General features: G+C 39.9%; 1 protein-coding gene across 2 annotated transcripts in view; it reads left to right on the top strand.

Annotated features, from left to right (window-relative positions):
• Positions 1-19,986, top strand: part of LOC146318805 (cell adhesion molecule DSCAML1-like) — a 77,515-nt gene that overhangs the window by 48,626 nt on the left and 8,903 nt on the right. Inside the window, exons 9-21 of one of the 2 annotated variants that reach the window (XM_084730959.1) lie at positions 652-936; positions 1,124-1,243; positions 2,358-2,534; positions 3,105-3,304; positions 4,949-5,045; positions 5,218-5,346; positions 5,431-5,598; positions 5,732-5,802; positions 6,980-7,220; positions 8,694-8,879; positions 10,613-10,768; positions 13,646-13,785; positions 18,109-18,262. In XM_084730959.1, the coding sequence (XP_084587085.1) occupies positions 652-936; positions 1,124-1,243; positions 2,358-2,534; positions 3,105-3,304; positions 4,949-5,045; positions 5,218-5,346; positions 5,431-5,598; positions 5,732-5,802; positions 6,980-7,220; positions 8,694-8,879; positions 10,613-10,768; positions 13,646-13,785; positions 18,109-18,262 (2,124 nt within the window). The remainder of the gene's footprint in view (positions 1-651; positions 937-1,123; positions 1,244-2,357; positions 2,535-3,104; positions 3,305-4,948; positions 5,046-5,217; positions 5,347-5,430; positions 5,599-5,731; positions 5,803-6,979; positions 7,221-8,693; positions 8,880-10,612; positions 10,769-13,645; positions 13,786-18,108; positions 18,263-19,986) is intronic. The other variant, XM_084730960.1, reaches the window with a different exon arrangement.

The following is a 19,986-nucleotide window of genomic DNA, read 5'->3' on the forward strand; positions in this document are numbered from 1 at the left end:
ACTCATCATCATTAGCTTTTTAGTGCCTTTATTTACCCTTTAGAAAAAGAAACAAAAAACTGGTCTGGATGGTTAAAAACAACAACTGCACATTTGTGCAGTTGTTAAAGAAGGAGATTTCTGGATATCAGAGTACCTAGTCATACCAACTGGAGACGCCATGTGGAAAGTAGTGCAGTGCAGATTACAGTAATGATTCATGACAGAGGTAGATGGTGTTTTAGGACAGATTTATGTTTCACTGTGTGTCTGTATTTTGTTTAGTGTGTGAGTGGGGTAACGATGGTAGCAGGGCAGCTGCAGAGGTGTTTAAGGGTGTGTGCATGTGCCTGCGTGTGAGTGTGTCTCTGATTTAATTAGATGAATAATAATGAAGCCTAGATTAAATCCCCCAGATGTCTCAGCTGTAGTACCCCCACCCCAACCTCCATTACTATGGCAACAGAATGACTTCCTCTTGCCAATTGGACTCTAACCAGAGCAGCTATTATGGGCTGCAGGAGATGGGGGCTGAAGGGGGGAAGAGAAGAGGGGGCTCCACTGGCCAATGACCTTCTCTCTCTCTCAGCATTGCTCCAGATGGCCACTCTGCCACTCTTCCACATCTATCGCTGCCTTTATTCCACTCACTCCACCTCTTCTCTCCACCAGTGCCACCCCTCATCCAGCCCTTCGATATCCCCTCTACCTCAGTGGGGAAGCTCATGTACATCGCCTGTGTGGTGTCATCTGGGGACATGCCCATACGCATCACCTGGCACAAAGACGGCCAGCTCATCGTGCCAGGCTCCGCCTCTGGCGTCGCAATCGAGACCAAAGAGTTCATGAGCTCCCTGCAAATCTCCAAGGTGACACTGAAGCACAATGGAAACTACACCTGCATCGCCAGTAACGCCGCCGCCACTGTCAGCTGGGAGAGACAGTTGATTGTTACTGGTGAGGGATTGAGCAAAGGGAGGATGGCGTGATGATGAATTAGGTCAAATCAGATGTGATATCTAATGTGCAGAGGGAGTTTGGAATTGTACATGTTATTTTAGGAACACTCCCATTTTGTACCTTTTACTGTAAGAGTTTCTTTTAGTCCTTCCATTTAGGTTAATCGCATCTTTTTGTTTCTCAGTGCCGCCGCGTTTCGTGGTGCAGCCCAACAATCAGGATTGTATCTATGGCAAAGCTGGAGTTCTCAACTGCTCTGTGGAGGGTTACCCTCCTCCAAAGGTCATGTGGAAACATGCCAAAGGTAAAATCAGCACATCATTCCAACAACAGGGCAATAACAAGACAGGGTGGGTGCAGGTCCATAAAAAGTCTTAAAATCACATACTAATAAAATAATACTAATAAAAGGCCTTACAAAGTTTCAAATAGTCTTTAAATCTGTTCGGGAAAGTCTTAAATATTTGTGAACTGAATGCTTTAAGTATGGTCTAAAATTCACTCCCAAGTGCAAAATGCCTGTATATTTATCGTATCGTTTGGTGAAATCAACAAGATTTGAATTTGAATGTATCTGTTAACCTGTTACAGTCTTTAAGGTTTTTGGTATTTGTGTTTGCAAACTTTGTCCCTTAGTGACCACTGTAGCATCTTTTTTGAGAAGCTAGGTAGCTAACCTGCAAACACTCCAGTTTCTGTAGTCAGCTTTTTATGTAACTTAAATCTTTTCTCCAGTGCTTGTTTTTAGCTGTTAACCTACAGTATGTCAGAGCAAGTCTCATTGATGTCATCATGGCACTCGTCAACTTGAACTGGTGTTTAGCATCACACAGAACCTTGCGCAAGTTTATAATAGAAATAAAAGCTGTTATCCATTAAATAATGCGTAGCAAACTTTGCCAAGAAAATAATTGTCCAACTTCACCCATATTTGGCCAAAAGACAAACTGGTAAGATGCCAGTCTACACAAGGAGACTGACAACAGTCTGTAGGCTAAATGAGACATGGTGGCATTTATGTATTTATTCAAAAATCATGTATGAACTATTAAAAAAAGAACCACAATTATAATTCAGGGGTCTAAATGGCTTTCACTATAGAAATTGGGAATTCTACCATGATACAGCTTAATTTCAGACAAATAAACACATTTGGACTCAGTCGGTTACTGTCCTTTTGCCTTACTTATAATTTTGAACTGACAACATAAGTATTTACTATGTGTGTAATTAGTATACCTGTATTTTCACATTTGATATTTAGTTTTAGTTTTTGAATGGGCCTTAAATTGAACTAAACAACGGAATTAAAAAGTCTTACATTTAACTTGCTGATTCATGTAGACACCCTCCAAGATCACACGCACAAGGAAAATTTCAGGGAGTAACATGCATTTGCATTGTGTTGTGTGTTGCAGGTGTAGGAAACCCTCAGCAGTACCACCCAGTCCCTCTAACAGGCCGCATCCAGATCATGTCAAATGGCTCTCTGCTCATCCGACACGTGCTCGAAGACGACCGAGGCTACTACCTTTGTCAGGCCTCCAATGGAGTGGGCTCAGACATCAGTAAGAGCATGATCCTCACTGTCAAGAGTAAGTGTCAATCACACTCTCATACTTCCTTTCATAGCCACATCTCTTGGATTGTACATATACTGTATACAGAGACAAGCCTGAGCTTTTCAGAGGGGAATCAGCTACTCTAAGATGTACTTTTGCCCCAGGCTACTGCGGCCTGTACTGAACCTTACAAAACCATGCCTCCGTTCTGCTCATCCTTAACTGGGAGTATCTTTGCTATTGATTGATGCGTTCCAGCTGCCGGTCTGTGTGCTTCTGAATGTTTGGTGGGGAAAAGGGCTGATGAATTAGTGATGAAAACAAAACCACAGGAACCCCTTCAATCAATAATCTATGTCTGAGAAAAGGAGGTGGAAAAGAATCAGGAGAAGAAGAAGAAGCAGGCAGGCAAGGAGGAGGTGGAGTAAGAGGGCCAGCGGCGCTTGAAGCGTGAAATGAAAATGGAGAGCGAAGTGCAGAAATAGAGATGTCTATACATCTGTAATATATCCTCAGTTTCCAATACCACATCCCCATTCCCTCGTCTCATTACTCCATATAATACTATTCGTCACACTGACACGTGTCTGTGAATCTGCTCAGTTCCCGCCATGATCACCAGCCACCCCAACACCACCATGGCGAGGAAGGGCCAGACCAAGGAGCTGAACTGTACAGCACGGGGCGAGCAGCCCATCATCATCCGCTGGGAGAGAGGAGACACTGTCATCGATGCTGAGAGGAACCCCCGTTACTCCATCACCATCAACAAGAAGGGGGATGAAGTCATCTCCACCCTTAAGGTCAGAGAAGGATTGTTTGGCGCTGTAAAGTGAACATATATATAGAGCAAAGAGTGATGGAAATAAGTTCTTTGGTAAAAATACTCAATAAGTCATTTAGCCACATAAACATTCCTGTTATTTCTATAAAATATTATTTCTCACTGTTTTAAGAATTCCTTGTTAAATGACAAGTGCACATTTTTCAAAACAAAGCCACATCAAAGGAATAATCTCAAAAATGTTAATGCTGCTCTTCAGTTTATGAAGTCATTGTGGGGTGATGATCTGGGGCTAACATATAGTTCTGCAGATTGAGCCAAGATTTCAAATGGGATCATTCTGAATAATACCTTAATTTTCTATTTACCAAATATTTTTCTATACATTCACAACATTTTTATTTTTTGTAAAGGACTTATTATGCATCGAATCACCTCTAGGTGTTCCCAACAGTTCAAACAGGTTGATTCTGTGATCCAGGAGGTTACCTGTAAATGGTTCACAGTGTCTTCTCGGTTTCACCTGTTAAACCATATTTTTTGTTACAGACACCTGTTAATAATTCTTTTATTTATGGCTAAAACGTTTACCTTGGCACCGTGGTCCACTCTGCAGGCCGCTCATGATTGACATGTGGATATCACAGATATAACTGACTTATGAGTGGAATCATAGATCAGACAGATTCTTTGGAAATCCCTGCATTGTTTCCCGTAGAAACTCTCTCTGACTCCCTTATCCCTAGTAGCCATGGCTGATTGCTACATCTGTTTGCACTATTTATTTATTTACAGTCATACTTTTTTACAGTTTATTTACTGTCAGGTTCTTGTACAATTTATGTCTATATACTTTTTTTCATACTGCAAGGCCTGTTGTTGGTCATGAGTGGGATTTTTAAGTTTTGTGAATATATTTTATTTTCTTCTCTTTTTTTCTTGTCTGTTATTGTAGATATTGAAGGGTGTGTATGTATTTGTTATCTTTAAAAATAACTCTGAAAAAAATAAAAGGCAAAGGCAGATCGATTCGTTAATGCTACATGATGTCTGTAAGATCTCTGCCATTCTTGCACGGAGTTAGAGAAGATCAATACCACTCTCTTATCTGTCTGTAAAATGTAAGGCTATAACCAGCAATTGGTTAGCTTAGCTCAGCACAAAGACTGGGAAACAAGGAAATAGCTAGCCTGTCCCTGTCCAAAATAACAAAACCTGCCTAAGAACACAGCTAAAGATCACCACTGTTGTTAAAATGTTATATCTCATTTGTTTAATAATTTTGTGATACTGGAAGAATTGTTTAAACTTCAGACTGATCCAGGATAGCCGTTTCTCACAGTTTCCAGTCTTTATGTTAAGCTAAGCTAACTGGCTGCTGACTGTAGCTTCTCCATGTTTGTATAAATCCTCTCATCTAAGTCATAAAAGTGAATAACTGCATTTCCAAAAGTGTTAAACTATTCCTTTAACTGTCTACGTTGTTAGTTTTTTTTCATGTATATTTTGTTTAAAAGGTAAAATTATCTTGCTTCACACTTTGAGAATTTTAAGGCTTATTACTGGTTAAATTGTATCATGTGTATTACTGCTGGTGTCTGTGCATTTTATGTATATTTTGTGGCACACTGTAATGTTTTTCTGTTGGGGTTGATGCTCACAGCTTAACCCAGCCGAGCGAGGAGATTCTGTCTTCTTCTCTTGCCATGCCATCAACTCCTATGGAGAGGGCCGAGGACTCATCCAACTCACTGTGCAAGGTATCTCCACTACATGCTGCATACATCTCACAAAGTACTCAAATGTACTGAAGCATTAAGCCTCATAACAGAGAAGCTACACGTGGTTATGTAAACAGACCAGAGGGAAAATGTCATAGAATCAGATCTCAATCAAAAGCTCTCACCTCCTCTGTCTCTCTCACACGTGCAGAACCACCAGATCCCCCTGAACTGGAAGTGAGGGAGGTGAAGGACAGGAGCATGAACCTGCGCTGGATCCAAAGGTTTGATGGAAACAGCATCATCACCAGCTATGACATCGAGTACAAGAACAAATCAGGTAGGTGTCCTAAATTTAAATATGCCTGTCAGATTTTCTAAGATCAATGTCTGAAAAATCCCAAAATCTTTTCATATTTGACAGACTCCTGGGATCACATGTATACAACCAGGAACATCTCACCCACCAACAACCAGGCCAACATTGTAGAGTTGCACCCAGCCTGTGTTTACAGCATCCGCATGTACTCCTACAACAAGATTGGCCGCAGCCTTCCCAGCAAAGAGCTCACAATCAGTACAGAGGAAGCACGTAAGTCAAGTTTTCTCCTCTAGAAATCACACTTCTCTCTTTTTTTGTCTTCGACTTCCTCTGGTTTTCCTCTGTATGAAGGAGTGCTGTGAGCATTGACAGTAATACTTTGTTTGACATCTTCTATCAACAGCACCTGATGGGCCTCCGATGGATGTAATCCTCCAACCGATGACATCTCAGAGCATACGGGTTACATGGAGGGTAAAGCAGTGCTGTCTATTTTATTAGAGTGCTTATTTATGATTACCACAATTACAATGCAAATCATTGTAAAATACCCAGTGAACATAAATACTGTATATCTGTCTGCACAACATTTCATTTAAATATTAATACTCTAACCTCATTTAACATATAAATGCATTGCCATGTGACAAGTTTATAATTAATAGTTATATTTTTCAGCAGGAATTAATGCAAATGTTTAAGCTTTTGCTTTTAGTATTACTGAACTTACTGAAGGTCGAGCACATGCACAAATGGAACATTCATTTTTTCACATACACATTCATGTGCTGATGGAAGAGGCTGTAAACTGAAACCTCTTAATTAATTAAAAATGACAAAAGAAGCCAAAGAATTCTGAACTATCGATTATCTGTTTGACAATAACTTTACTGTTATTACTGTACATATTACTGCCAGATTGACCCTTACAAAGTCCTGCCCCTTTAGGAACCGGTCAGCTCTCTCCTTTCCTGTTTCCTGTAGTTAGCTTGTGTTTTGCTGTGTAGCAAAAAAGCTTGGATGGTCCCATTTCCCAAATTGGGAAGTCATTCTTCTGATGTTGGTGTGTTCATGAGCTTTTAGGTTGTAATGTGGAAAAAACATGAACACTGCATCATTCCTTGAAACCACTAAAATATTGCTTTACCTGACTTAAAGGGGTTAATGCTAGTAAAAAAAAACTTTTTGAACTAATCTAGGTCACGCTGGACAGCAACTAATAGTTGCAAACTAATACCACATAGCAAATTACAAATGGGCAAAAAATTTATATAAAGTACTTGAGTTATCAACCAAACGTACACGTATCCACCATGTTTTGGTGTATATGACATCAACAAACAACAACTCAGCAAGTTGTGTAACAGTTTTTTTTGTGGTTGCTCTGACTTGTTAATGTAAATTTTCTAATTTGAGAACTAATTTGTCCAATTATTCCAACACCATATTACTGTATAATGCACAGGAAACAGAAATACCAAGCTTACTCAACTGTCATGGGAGCACAGAGCAAAAAGGGGGCAGGACTTTGAAAGGATCCCTTCCAAAATAATCCAGATGAAAACACTACACAGTGATAATAACGCAGCTACACGTGGTTGAAGTGTGACATGCACTTTAGTATTAACCACCATCACCACATTTCTTTCAGGCTCCTAAGAAGGAGCTGCAGAACGGGGTGATCCGAGGCTACCAGATTGGTTACAGAGAGAACGGTCCAGGCAGCAACGGCCAGTACAGCATAGTAGAGATGAAAGCTACAGGGGACAGTGAAGTATACACCTTGGACAACCTAAAGAAGTTTGCCCAGTACGGGGTGGTGGTCCAGGCCTTCAACAGAGCTGGGACGGGTCCATCCAGTACTGAGATCAACGCCACCACATTGGAAGATGGTATGAGAGCCAGGAGGGAAGGATGGAACAAAACATAGATGGCAAAATGAAGGAAAAGGAGTGTAGACACATTGAGGACTTGAGGGAGGGAGGCAAGAGACAGAAATGAAAAGATCCATAAAGAATATGTCTTTGATTTGTCCAAAAGATCAAAAAATTTTAACACGGCTAACATACATATATAGACACACATGCACACACAGAAATGAATTTGTAGCACATCCCCCATTCTTCTTTCGACTTTAATTAGCACCCTCATTAGGCTGGTAGGGAGCGAGAGAGGAACAAGGAACCCCATTACTCTCTAAATGTCTGCCCACTCTGCCTCCTTTCTCTCTTCCTCTCCTTTATCTTCATCTTCCTCTCATTGGTTCCCTTCTCTAGTTACTCATCCCTCCTCTATCTCTTTTACATCTTTTTTGTTTCTTATATCTTTCCTGACGTCGCTGATCCTCCCTTTCTGACAGAAATATATGGACTCTCCCTGCCTGTCTGTGTGGACACTAGTAATGATAGACACCCTGATCAGCAGTAATAGTGATGGTAATTGTCCAGATAGGTAGTCTGAATTCTGCAATTACCTTCAAGATGAACATTGTCTTCAGATTTCCTCAGATCACCCCACCCTCCTCATCTGCATTTTAACCCCTTAAGGTCTAGCTGCTTTACTATTCATGTTGGTGTCTCTCTCTCTTAGCCCTCTTCTTCCCCTCCACACCTCTCCTTCTCTCCTCCTCGCTCTAAAAGCTAGCGCTGAACAAGGAGCTATTGAGAGCTAATTTGAGTTTATTTGACTGATTTGTTTCAGCAGAGATTGCCTGTGGGTTGTTAGTGTTGAGTAGCCATTAATTATCAGTGCTTTAGCCTGCCATGCCAGATCAGTAAGGTCTTCTTAGCAACAGCGATAACCAAGACGAGCATGTAGAAATCATTAAAACAACATTAGTTGAGAAAACTCCTAGTTTTAAGGCAACTGGCTTCACTAATTTGTTGAGTTTAAAGTCAAACTCTTATGTTTTGAAATAAACAAGTTTTGCCAACCTATAATCTTTTGTTTAGATAATTTACATTTCTTCTTTAGATAAACTTGAATCTTTGAGATTCATTGTTGGGTTTTAGAAATCCACCAAATTCTGTATTTCAACAATTGACCTGATTTGTCATTATTTATTTGTCATAGATATATGTATGTCATGTAGAGGCATCATTATTAAATTGAGACTGTTTCATACCATTAAAAAACTACTTTTAGTATCTTTAAGAAGAAAGTAAATCATCTCAACAAAAGATTATAGACTGGGAAATTTTTTGTAGTTTATTTCAAAACTAAGTGTTAGTTTGATTTAAAGACTGAAAAATGTAGTGAAGACAGTTGCCCTTGAATTTTTCTCCACTCTTTTGTTTTACAGTGAACCTCAAAGCTCATATATTTGAACCATGCAGCATTAACACTTAGCCTCCTGCTCTCTCCAGTGCCCAGTGAGCCTCCGCAAAACGTGCGAGCCATCTCGGTGACGTCGGACGAGGCAGTGATAACATGGGCAGAGCCTCCACGGCTGACACTGCACGGTGTGCTGAAAGGCTACCGGGTTGTGTTTTGGTCCCTCTTCCCTGACGGAGGTGGGTGCTGTGGGGGCCAGGCCCAGTGGCCAATGCAGAGTAATTATCACCTATCTCATTCTAAACTTCAACAAACCCACCCACCCACCTACCTCTCTGTCAGTGTTGTGAGTCAGGATGTGTTAATGTGTGTCTGCACCTTTCTCATAAAGCACATCCTGTTCCTGTGCGTCTTTGAATTTGTCCATGTTTGGCCTTGTTTCTTTGTGTCTTAGAGTCTTAACACTACAGTATGGATGGTTGATGAGAGTACAATAGTTGAGTATGTTTGTTCTCCTATGTCTGTTAAACCCTGTTGCCTAAATTTGCATTAGCAAATATGTTTTGTGGGAAATGATGCTGACATAACTGCAAAAGCGGAATTAGCATTTTTATGAATATGCTAAGGCTACCAAAGGATGTTAGAATATTAAGAGTCCATTGTGTCATATCTACAGGGATTCATTGGCAGAACATGGCTGAAATAGAATATGATATTCATAAGTATGTTTTTGTTAGTGTATAATCAGCTGAAATTAAGCATTGTTGTGTTTTTGTGACGTTACAATGAGCCAGTTATATTTACAGAGAACATGCAACCTTTCATGTGTTGGTGTGTTTACCGTGTTTTTGTGGCAATGGTAGTTTCTCCTGCATGTTTGGAAGTCGAGGGTTACTTGTACTTTACAGTCTCCAAGGTCCCGACTAGATGCCACTAGTCCAACACACTGACCCTTTAAGTTTAGGGAAAGACTGTTGAGTGAGTAAGGATAGGCTTTTTGATTATTTTTTGGGCTTTCTGCCTTTATTTTAATAGGTACAGCTGAAGATATGATAGGAAAGAGGGCAGAGAGAGGGGGAATGACATGCAGCAAATGGGTCACAGGCGGGGTACATGGGGTGAACGCTCTACCAACTGAGCTATGGGAGCACCCCGTTAATTGCATGTTTTATGCTGCATTTCCAGTCAGGTCAGAATTTCCCAGTTGAAATTTCCAACTTCCATTCCAGGCACATGACACTAAATGTACAACAAAACACACTGCTGACAAATGTCTTCAAGTGAACACACAACTGAACCTGCAGCAGTACAGCTTCTTTGCATTTATGAATGAAACAAAATCTTAAGGCACACCTGCATTCATATCCGTGTAAGATAGCCTCTATAAGCAACCTGATCAATGGTTAGCATCAATCCATTAGGGACTTTGATGTGTTACATTCTAATAATACCCACCATCTGGCAAATTTGACTCAAGGTTTTTAAAGATTTTTTTTGTAGGGTATAGAACTTCATTTAGCCACAACTCTGATCAACACACAAGATTAAAACAATATAATGGCACACCACTGTTACCAATATTTTAGTTGTAGATTTACAACAGATTTACAGTATACACTTCCATGGGTGCAGTGCTGTGTTATGTTAGACAACTGCTTCTTCATGACGTTGTGGTAGATGGATTCACACTAAGTTCACAAGGAGGAACTCTGAGTGACATTCCACTGTACTTTTTGTATTAGAAGGTCATAAATTTTCTAAAGTTGTCTGGAATGGAGCATAAGAAGCCTATAAACTTTAAAAGTGTGACACAACAAGCAAATCCTAGTCTCTGCTTGTAGTTTTTGTTCTTTCTATTGCTGACCGTCCTCGTTACAACTGCTGCCTTGTTTTTTAGGCAGTAATCACATTTCCTCCAAAACATATTTAGCAAAGCAAGTTAGGAGTGTATAAATGTATTTTGTAGGAGACAGTGCTCTCTAAAAGAGTTTTCCCCTCCTGCCCTCCTCAGAATGGGGAGAGATGCAGAATATCACCACCACACGTGAACAGGTAGAGCTACGAGGACTGGAGAAGTTCACCAACTACAGCGTTCAGGTGCTGGCCTACACACAGGCTGGAGACGGGGTCCGCAGCAACGTTCTGTACATCCAAACTCGTGAGGACCGTAAGTATACACACAAACAGAAACTCAAAACAGATGTTAGAGTTTAACTTATTTGTTAATGTACATCGGTGCCTAAAAATCCAAATAGACTGAGGCTTGCACAATGCATGAGATGAGGGTAAATGACTAAATGTGAGATGTAAAGAGTGCTGGGCTTTATCTCAAACCCATGACAAAAGCTCATTTATGCTGGGAAGCTCCATTAGCAGTGCTAATGAGAATTAAGAGGCTTTGGGTCCACAGCTCAGGGCTGAGGCAGGGCTGGCTGGAGACGCTGGGTGGGGAGGAGGGGTGTTCTGCTCTCTGGGAGTATATATGCATCCAGGAGTCAGCCATCAGCCTGAGCCTGCATCCTCCTCTCCACCAGCCCTCTTGCCATAGGCATAAGGATTAACTCCTCTTGGATTAGAGAGAATTAATTTTGTGCTTACACCATTGGAGGCGGGATTACAGCCGGATCCATGTCTCTTTATAGAAGAGGGGGAGGAGGAGGGGCCTCAGGGTGGAAGATGGAAAGATAGAAAGGTGATCACACAGATTATTATTGGGTGACAAAACTAATAAGGCATCCAAAAAAAAAACCAGACAACACAAGTGTCACAGCCAAATTTTTTTTTCCTCTAAGCCAATTTAAAGTAGACTGTTTATTTGTTTTAGTGTATTAGCCCTTTACTGTGACCTATCCTCCTTTGATTGGCATATTAGTGCATGATATATTAATGTTTATGCTTCCTCATCATCGTCATCACATGGCCCGTGCTGGCTGTGCTGCAGACTCTCTGTCTGTCTGGAGTCCTGGGCAGATTTTGGGCACCAGATGGGACTTAACACCCCCCCCCCCACCACTCCTACTTTGACATGGAGGTCCAGTTATGATAATGATGCCCCTCCCCAACATCACCACCATCATCACTCCCCCAGGAACTACACCTATCATTCTTTCATCCCCGCCTCCCTCTTTTAAAACCTCCCTTGCTTCATCTATTCTTTTTTTTTAATTTAATGTTGTTTTTATCTCTGATCATGTAATGTTTGACGGCATGGGCTGGTTGAATGACTTGAGGGGCCTCACGTAGAATGGAAAGAGGTACTGGAGCTTGGATGTAAAGAGCAGGGCATTACACTGCAGTTGCCACCTTCTGTAGCCCCCAGATGAGGCCCACTGTCAAGTGCTGGTTATATTTATGGTGGGGATTGAATGGGCTTGACACCGTGAGCCCCATACTGTAAGACAAATGTGACAAAAGCATTATTGTTCACTTTTCACAGTATCCAGTGTCCTGATGTGTATTTTTGTCAAGTGTGCATCTACATTGCTCTGAAGCCGTCTTATGTCTTTATACAGTGATGAGAGTATTAACATGTTTTTTAAACTCAAACTCTGAGTGCAAGCTCTGAATTGTCTCTTTTATGGGACAGCAGAGCTTCAGAACCAATTTATTGTGTCAGGAAATTGGTCCATGCCACTGTATGTTACAGTTTTCACGTTTTTTTTTCTCCATGGCAGTCAACCCTGGAATTTGTTCTTATACACAAATTACTATTTTTTTTCTACTTTTTTTTATTGACAGTGACTGCCTGCTGTACTTGACAAGAATATCAGTTTTGTCTAGCTCAGTGATTTTCAAAGTGGAGACCTTAGTAAATTATCATTATGTGAATTGTTAGAACATATAGTTTACAATAATATGTAACAAAAAAAATCATATGCCCATCATTCTTCACATCATAAGCACAAATAAAACTTGCAAAGTATGATGCAGCATAAATAAAGTGTGGATTTTCTGCAGCATGTAAGAATGGCTATGAGTGACCCAGATGTGTTCTATACTTCAGTACCCTCTCAAACATTTGAAACAAAAGCACCCAGCAGAAGCCAAAAAAAAAAAACAGTTGAGTTTGGGTTTTAAAAGATTTCTTTCAAAAGAGGGGCCCGGCCATAAAATAATGCTATTTTTGGAGCCTTGGCATAGAAAAGTTTGGGAAATCCTGGTCTAGCTGAATGCTATTGTGCATCACACTGAGCTTTTTAGAGTCAGATTTAAAGGTAAGGTAAAAGGTAAAATTTACTGGGAAAAGTCAAGACTGTAAAACACCTCTGTACATAGAAAGAGGATATTTGTATGTGTAGAATAAATTTATTTGTGTATCAATGTGTTACATATACTGTAACCAGAAAATTCACATTTGATCATTCAGCCGTGCCCCCCCACCCCCACAGACAATGAAAAAACCTGCAGTAGTTAAGTGAAAAAAACTAAGTCATGGATAGATATGGATATTTATGGAATTTATATGTATTTATATGTATGATTTTGCATGTGACAGCTCAAATGATAAATGTTTTGAAGAGTCTGACAAGTTAAAGTAATCAGTTAAGCTGATCAGTGAGCCATGTGCAAGTGGTTTCTATGAAAATTGAAGACAATTGTGCTCTTTTGTACACATAATGAACATGTGCAGTTTGCTTCTAAGAATTGAGCCAACACAAATGAGAAAAACTGTAAACCCTTTAGACAGTAACGGGAGTATTAAGTGGTGTCCAGTGTCAGGCTGAAGTGGCTATCAGAGGATCAGACACTAGTGTCTAATCTGTTTGTGGGTTTGAGAGTTAAGAGAATGCTGGGTGTCACAGAGTCAGAACTGCTGACCAGTGTCTGTCTGAACATATGTCACCGCCGTCCATCCATCCAAAGGGACTTCTTCCAAGTCCTCCCAGAGCGGCTTAGTGCAGGATAAGACTAGAAATCTGCAAACAAGCCTGCTCACTTTAATAGGCATCCAACACCCAGCATGATGTGCACGCAAACACACATGGAAGCACACACACACATACACATGCCCGCTTTGCTGATGTTTTTTGTGTGTTTCCCATAGTTCCCGGTCCACCAGCTGGCATCAAGGCAGTTCCTTCTTCTCCGAGCAGTGTGGTGGTGTCCTGGTTGCCTCCTCACAAACCAAACGGTGTTATCCGCAAGTACACAATTTACTGCTCCAGTCCAGGGTCTGGACAGCCGGTAAGTCCTTCCTCTGTGGGTGTGAACAAGTAAAGGGTAGCTTTGGTATTTTTGAAAACTGTTAGACCCTATTTTCCCGTTTTTGTGTCACAATACCAGAATGTAAAATTTCGATACAATACTGGGATAAAAAATGATACTCAGTACCTCCTTTGATATGATGGCAAAAAGACCAAAAGGTCTCATGTACATAAGGATATATATATATTTTTTCTTTTTTTAGATTAACAACCTGCACACAGTGCTGGAACAAAAAAGTCACTGAACACTGTCTGGTTTTGACACTGCAAACCAAATTTCAGGCAAGACAATAAAAACTGAACTGAACTGACAACCTTATAAGTGACAAATGAGGACAACAATTTTTGAGGGATAGAGGGAGAGCGCTGCAGCCAGCAGAAGCGAAACTAAACTACAGCGTGATCCGTCTAGGAAGCTGTGCACCGTCTAAGAATGTCCATGAGAAGTTATTGTTTTTGCTGCTGTCATGCTCCGATTATTATTATTATTTTTATGAGTGTGTGACAACAGTATGGAAAGGATCGCTACATAGATAGACCTTTTTTTTTCAAAAGATACATTTTGTTTCACCAGAAGCAGCTGTTTTATTGTTGACTCTAAACCCACCAGACTCCCTTGCAAAACCGTAATTTTAACATTGTCATCTTCACACAAACGCGTTTTGGCTCATTTTTCCCCTACTGCAGCAATCATCAACTCTGACTGGATCTAAACCCTTAATTCACAGCTTTAGATAAAATAGTGGGACAAGAGCAGTTGCACAAGCAGCAGGGAGAATCGGCGTGCACACCCTGAACATTTTCACATTTACTTTGGTGAATTAAGGGTTAATTTCTACCGAAACAGAGCTGGTGATTGAGCTGGTTAGTTTGGTGAGAGCTATAACACAGCTTTTTCTTGTTAACAAAAACATGTCTTACTCTTTAAAAAAGGTCTCTCTCTGTAGAGATCCTTTCCATAATGTTTTCAAACACTTATGATTACAATATGAGCCTGTCAGTGGCAAAAACAAGCACTTTTTAGTGGACGTACTTTGACAGTGTACTGTTGTCCAGAAGGATAACAATGTAGCTTAGTTTCTCTTCTGCCAGCTGCAGCACTCTCCCTCAGTACTGGACCAATATCAGAAATTGCTGTCCCCATTAGCCACTTAGAAAAAAGACATTGAAAAATAGGGTCCAGGTTCAAAAATACTGTACTTACCCTTTAAGGGGGGCAGTGAAAATGTTCCAGGTGATTGAGATGCAAGGAATAGGCTAACTTGATAAAAATCTCCAAATGGAAATAATTAATTTGTAACCACTGTTATTAATTGAACCTGTGTGTGCGTGTGTGTATGTTTGTGTCTTTGCGCGTCTCTCTTTCACTGCATTTGCACCATCGCTTTATTTCCTGCCCTCCCAGATGAACAGATGAGGTTGTCTTGGCAACGTGATGAGACGTAGATATGCAAATGAAGCCGAGAACAAGCTCACACATGCACACTGCCGCATAAGAAACACACACACACACACACACACTTACACACACAGAGAGACATCACATTTCAACATTTTCTATTTATACATGCATGTGCGGCATTTCAGTTGTGGTTAGATCATGTGCACACAAACACCAGCAGCGCACAGTGAAATCTGATATCAGGCTCGAATCTCACTTTCTTATTATTCACAAATACTCCTCCCTCTCTGTGCATGAGTGCCATGTAAATGAGCCCAGGCAGGGAGGAGAGAGGGGAGAGGAAGGGAGGGGGAAGAAGAGAAAGAGAAACACCATTAGAGGTGTACGGGAGAGACCGAGGGGGAAATGAGAGGAAGAAGAGAGAGCTGAGGGGGAGAGGAAGAGGGGGAGACAGGCTGGGAAGAAGGGAGGAGCGGAGGAGGGTATCAGTCACATCGAGATGAGAGTGCTTTTGTCCGTCTTTTCATTATCTCCCCGTATCACTCCCTGGATCACCACAACACCGCCGCTATGCTGGAGGAATTTTCGAACGCACCCCCTACACACACACACACATCCTCCCTCCTCCCTCCCTCGGTCCCTCCATCCTCTCCTCTTCACTGAGCTAGACAGAGAGGGATAGAGGGAAAAGAGGGGGAAGCAAATGGTGAAGGAACTGAAGATGAACACTGAGAGATGAACAGATTAAAGAGATAGAACAGAGGATCGACTTGAGAGAAAACAGCATTGGCGTGTGTGTTTGTGCACCTGCAGGTGTGAGTGTGTGAATATCTTCTCAAAGATGTGTTTGTAGGAAAAATATACACAAGAACACACAATCTAATCCAGGATTTAGGCCTAAAACATGATTTTTCTGAATCCAGTGAATAAACTGTTCCAAAAAAAGGGGGAAAATTCACTCACTCAAACTTGATGCATTTTTAAAATCTAATTTATTTAGCTTACAGCTTCCTTTTTTTGTAATTGTTTAATGCCTAATTGTAAAAATTCTTAAGTACTGTTACAGTTCTCAGTACATTCAATTCAATCACCACATTCATTTAAACTGAGTAGCACACTTATTTTCTTAACGTGTCATTTAATATGTCCTGCAAAATGCCATCAGTCACTCAAAACACTTAACTTGTGTGTCAAAGGTAAACAGATTCATCATAATTCGTTGATTCATCCTTTGGGTTTCTCTATATTCCAACTCCTTAAATGTGAGGATTTGCTGCTTTTCTTTGTTGGTTATGATGATGTACATGAAGAGACTTTGGGTTTTGGACTGTTGGTTGGACAAAAGAAACAATTTGAAGACATCACATAGGCTTTCAGCAATTCTGCTGAACATTTTCCCCTTTTTTGACATTTTATGGACTAAATAATTAACAATTAATTAATTAATTCAATTATTGTGAAAAAATATCTGAAGATTAATCAATAATGAAAATAATTGTTCTTGATGCCAGCGATCATCTGAATGACTCGTGTAGTTTTTCAAGTCACTGAGTTCACAGGGCAAACTATATGCACATAGAGGTGGAGACCATAGAGAGGTCATTCATAGCTGAGAGATGCCTTTAGTATCAACGTGTCCCTACTGCAAGACCCAGCAAATGCAAACAAGAGAAACACTGAGTAAATAACAAAGTTGAAAAATATCTGCATGCTTAAATCTAATTAGGCTATAAGAAGATAGAAATACATAAGGCACATACAATATTTAAGTTCAACAAAGGACAGTGAAAATCATTTTAAAAAGACTGACATGTACAATATCAGTGATCATAAGGCAAAAATAATTTTAAAAAAGCATTTGGAAACACACAGTATATATAAATAGAAAAAGAATCTGCATGAAGACAATAATGGATCCATGTCCAAATAAAATGCAGGAATGCAATTTTTTAAAAAATCTCTCATTTCCAGACTCAGGCATGTCTCAGAACAAATTCCCTAAAAAAGGAAAACTGCTTTACAAACAATCATCTTGCTGTAGGCGTTTTTCACAAAAGACATTTTGACATTCCACAGTGTGAAAAGCACAGGTGTAAAAAATAAAATGAACAATGGCTACATTCCATTTAGCTGCTTCAGTTCCTGGTATTGTGCATTGTCTCACTGTCACAATGCCACGTAGAGGTTCAATGATTAGCCAATTAATCAATTAGTTGTTAATCACAAACTGTTTTTATAATAAATTGTTTTTAGCCATTGTTAAGGAAAAAATGTTCAAATTCTCTGATGTGACCTTCTAAAATGTGAATTTTTTATGGTTTCTTTATTCCTCTGTGACAGTAAGGTAAATATCTTTTGAGGACATCACCTTGGGCTCTTTGAAACAGTGATCAACATTTTTCACCATTTTCTGACATTTTATGGACCAAACTAGTCAATCAGTTGAGGAAAATGATTGACAGATTAATTGAAAAATGAAAATAATCCTAGTTGCAGCCCTACTGTTTTAAATCCTATGTCTAATATCCGATCATCTAAATTTGAGGCCTAAAAGTATTTTAAAAGGTCATAAAAAATGTCTTGCTTTTAAATGTGGTTTTGGGCATTGATCACATTGAAACAACTACAGAAAGAAACCAACATGGTACATATCAGAGATTAACATACTTTTTTGGCAAGTCTGAATGTGAAATAGGTCTTGAAATGTATTCATGATGGTCTTGAAAAGGTCTTAAAAAGTCTTAATTCATGTCTTTAGAAACTCCTGTGTTTTTCCTATTATTTTTTAATATATTATTTCCTATTCTTTACTCTGTTTCTAGTCCAGGAGCTGCCACCAGCCTGTCATGCCACTGTGTCATCACAGTTTGCTAACGTGACATTGCATGCCCTCTGTTGCAGGCGCCCAGTGAGTACGAGGCCAACCCGGAGATGCTCTTCTACCGCATCACGCACCTTTCCCGTGGCAAACAATACCACATCTGGGCTGCAGCCGTGACAACAGCAGGCCGAGGCAACATCAGCTCAAAGGTCACAGTGGAGCCTGCTGGGAAAGGTGGGTCCTCCAGGCGAGCCTGTAGTGGAGGAGAAGGGTAAAGGGATCTCTGTAAAGGTTATGAGGCAGAGTGCTGTAAAGATGGCTATGAAACGGCAACATGATCTCCTGTACAAAGATCACTTTCATCACCCTCTCTCCTCCTCCCTCTGTCTGCTCTCCTTGTTATTGATTGACAGCCGTAGTATTGATTGAGTAGCGGCTATGTTGCAAGAAGTGCTGTTGTTAATTATGTGGTGATGAACAAGGCCTATCCAGTAAAATGACCCTTGGGGAGAGCGGTAGCGGGCCAGAATCAATAGAGGGGAGGATCTATGGAGAAAAGATAGACTGAACTTAAGAGGTTAGAGGAAGAGCCACACTAAAACATTACTCTACAGCTTTATATTATTTATTATTTTATTAGTAAAGACCTGTCTCCTTAGGCAAACTAGGCCTCTCATTCAGAGAGTTAGACATCCAAAAGTCTGAAGGAAAACATCTTTGAGAGAGTTGCCGAAACATTTTTGTTTGTTTATTTTGGCATTATTGAATCAAAGAAAATTATAAGTACAGTATATTGTTGTGTTAATGTGCATTTTCGTAATATGAAAGAATTACACATCATCATATTAATGTACATACCTATATAAAGCAGATGATGTTCAGGCATCTTTCCCTAATCCATCACTGGTAAAATTAATCAGTTAATCATAATCATAAATCTTAAAAAACAATCCATACACCAAATAGCACCAAATGCATTTTCCCCCCTCAATCAAAGCCTTATTTCCATAGCAATATTTTGCATATTCTCTGACAGCATCACATAGCCTATTAAACATAGAAATACTTATAAAGGAATATCAGACACCACGAGGGCACTCATGAAATAATCTCTGCTGTATTTCTGAATTTCATTTGATGGTAGATCGATTAAATTTTCCATGATCAATCAAATTCATAACGACAATTAATCGATAATCAAAAGGGCTGTATTTGGGATTGGAACAGTATCAAAATTAAGCAAACTGGATAAAAATGAAAAGGGAAACAACATTTAAATAAAGAAAAATAATTACATTGAATTAAAATTTAAATAAATTTGTATATACTAAAAAGATCAATAAACAAAGGATGAAAGATAAATTTACATTTAAGAGTAGGTACATGACTGGGATAAGTTAGTGTAAGAGCTGTATTTTCCTACCTTTATCTTTTTTCTTAGTCTTCCTCAGTTGTCTAAACCTGTCCTTGTCCCGTACCCTTCTCTTGCTCAGTTACTCATTAAAGAGACAGTCCAGCCCCAAATCTAAAATGCATATTTTTACCTGTAGTGCTGTTTAGATAGTTTTAGTGTTATCGGCTGTAGAGAACTCAGCTTTCTCTCCAGTATAATAGAGCTAGATGGCGCACTTGTGGTGCTCAAAGTACCAAAAAAAAATACATTTGAAAAGTTCAGTAGCAAGGTGTCTTTCCATAAATCACGACTGGGTTATTCAAGATAATTCACAGACTTGGTGAGCAATTTCCAGCTATTTTCTTTCAGTGGTAGAACTACTTTCTTTCTAATACAAAATAGTAGCTCCTACACGCTGTGCACAACAAGATCTGTGGATCATCTTGGGAAACCCGGTCATGATATCTGGAAAGAGAGTCTCATTACATTCAAAAGAAGGCAGACATCTCGACTGCCAATATCTCGAAAACTCTGCAACTCACACCAAAACTAGATGGATGAATAG

The sequence above is a fragment of the Lutjanus erythropterus genome, chromosome 11, assembly GCF_056507025.1.
Source record: "Lutjanus erythropterus isolate fLutEry1 chromosome 11, fLutEry1.hap2, whole genome shotgun sequence".
Lineage (NCBI taxonomy): Eukaryota > Metazoa > Chordata > Actinopteri > Lutjaniformes > Lutjanidae > Lutjanus > Lutjanus erythropterus.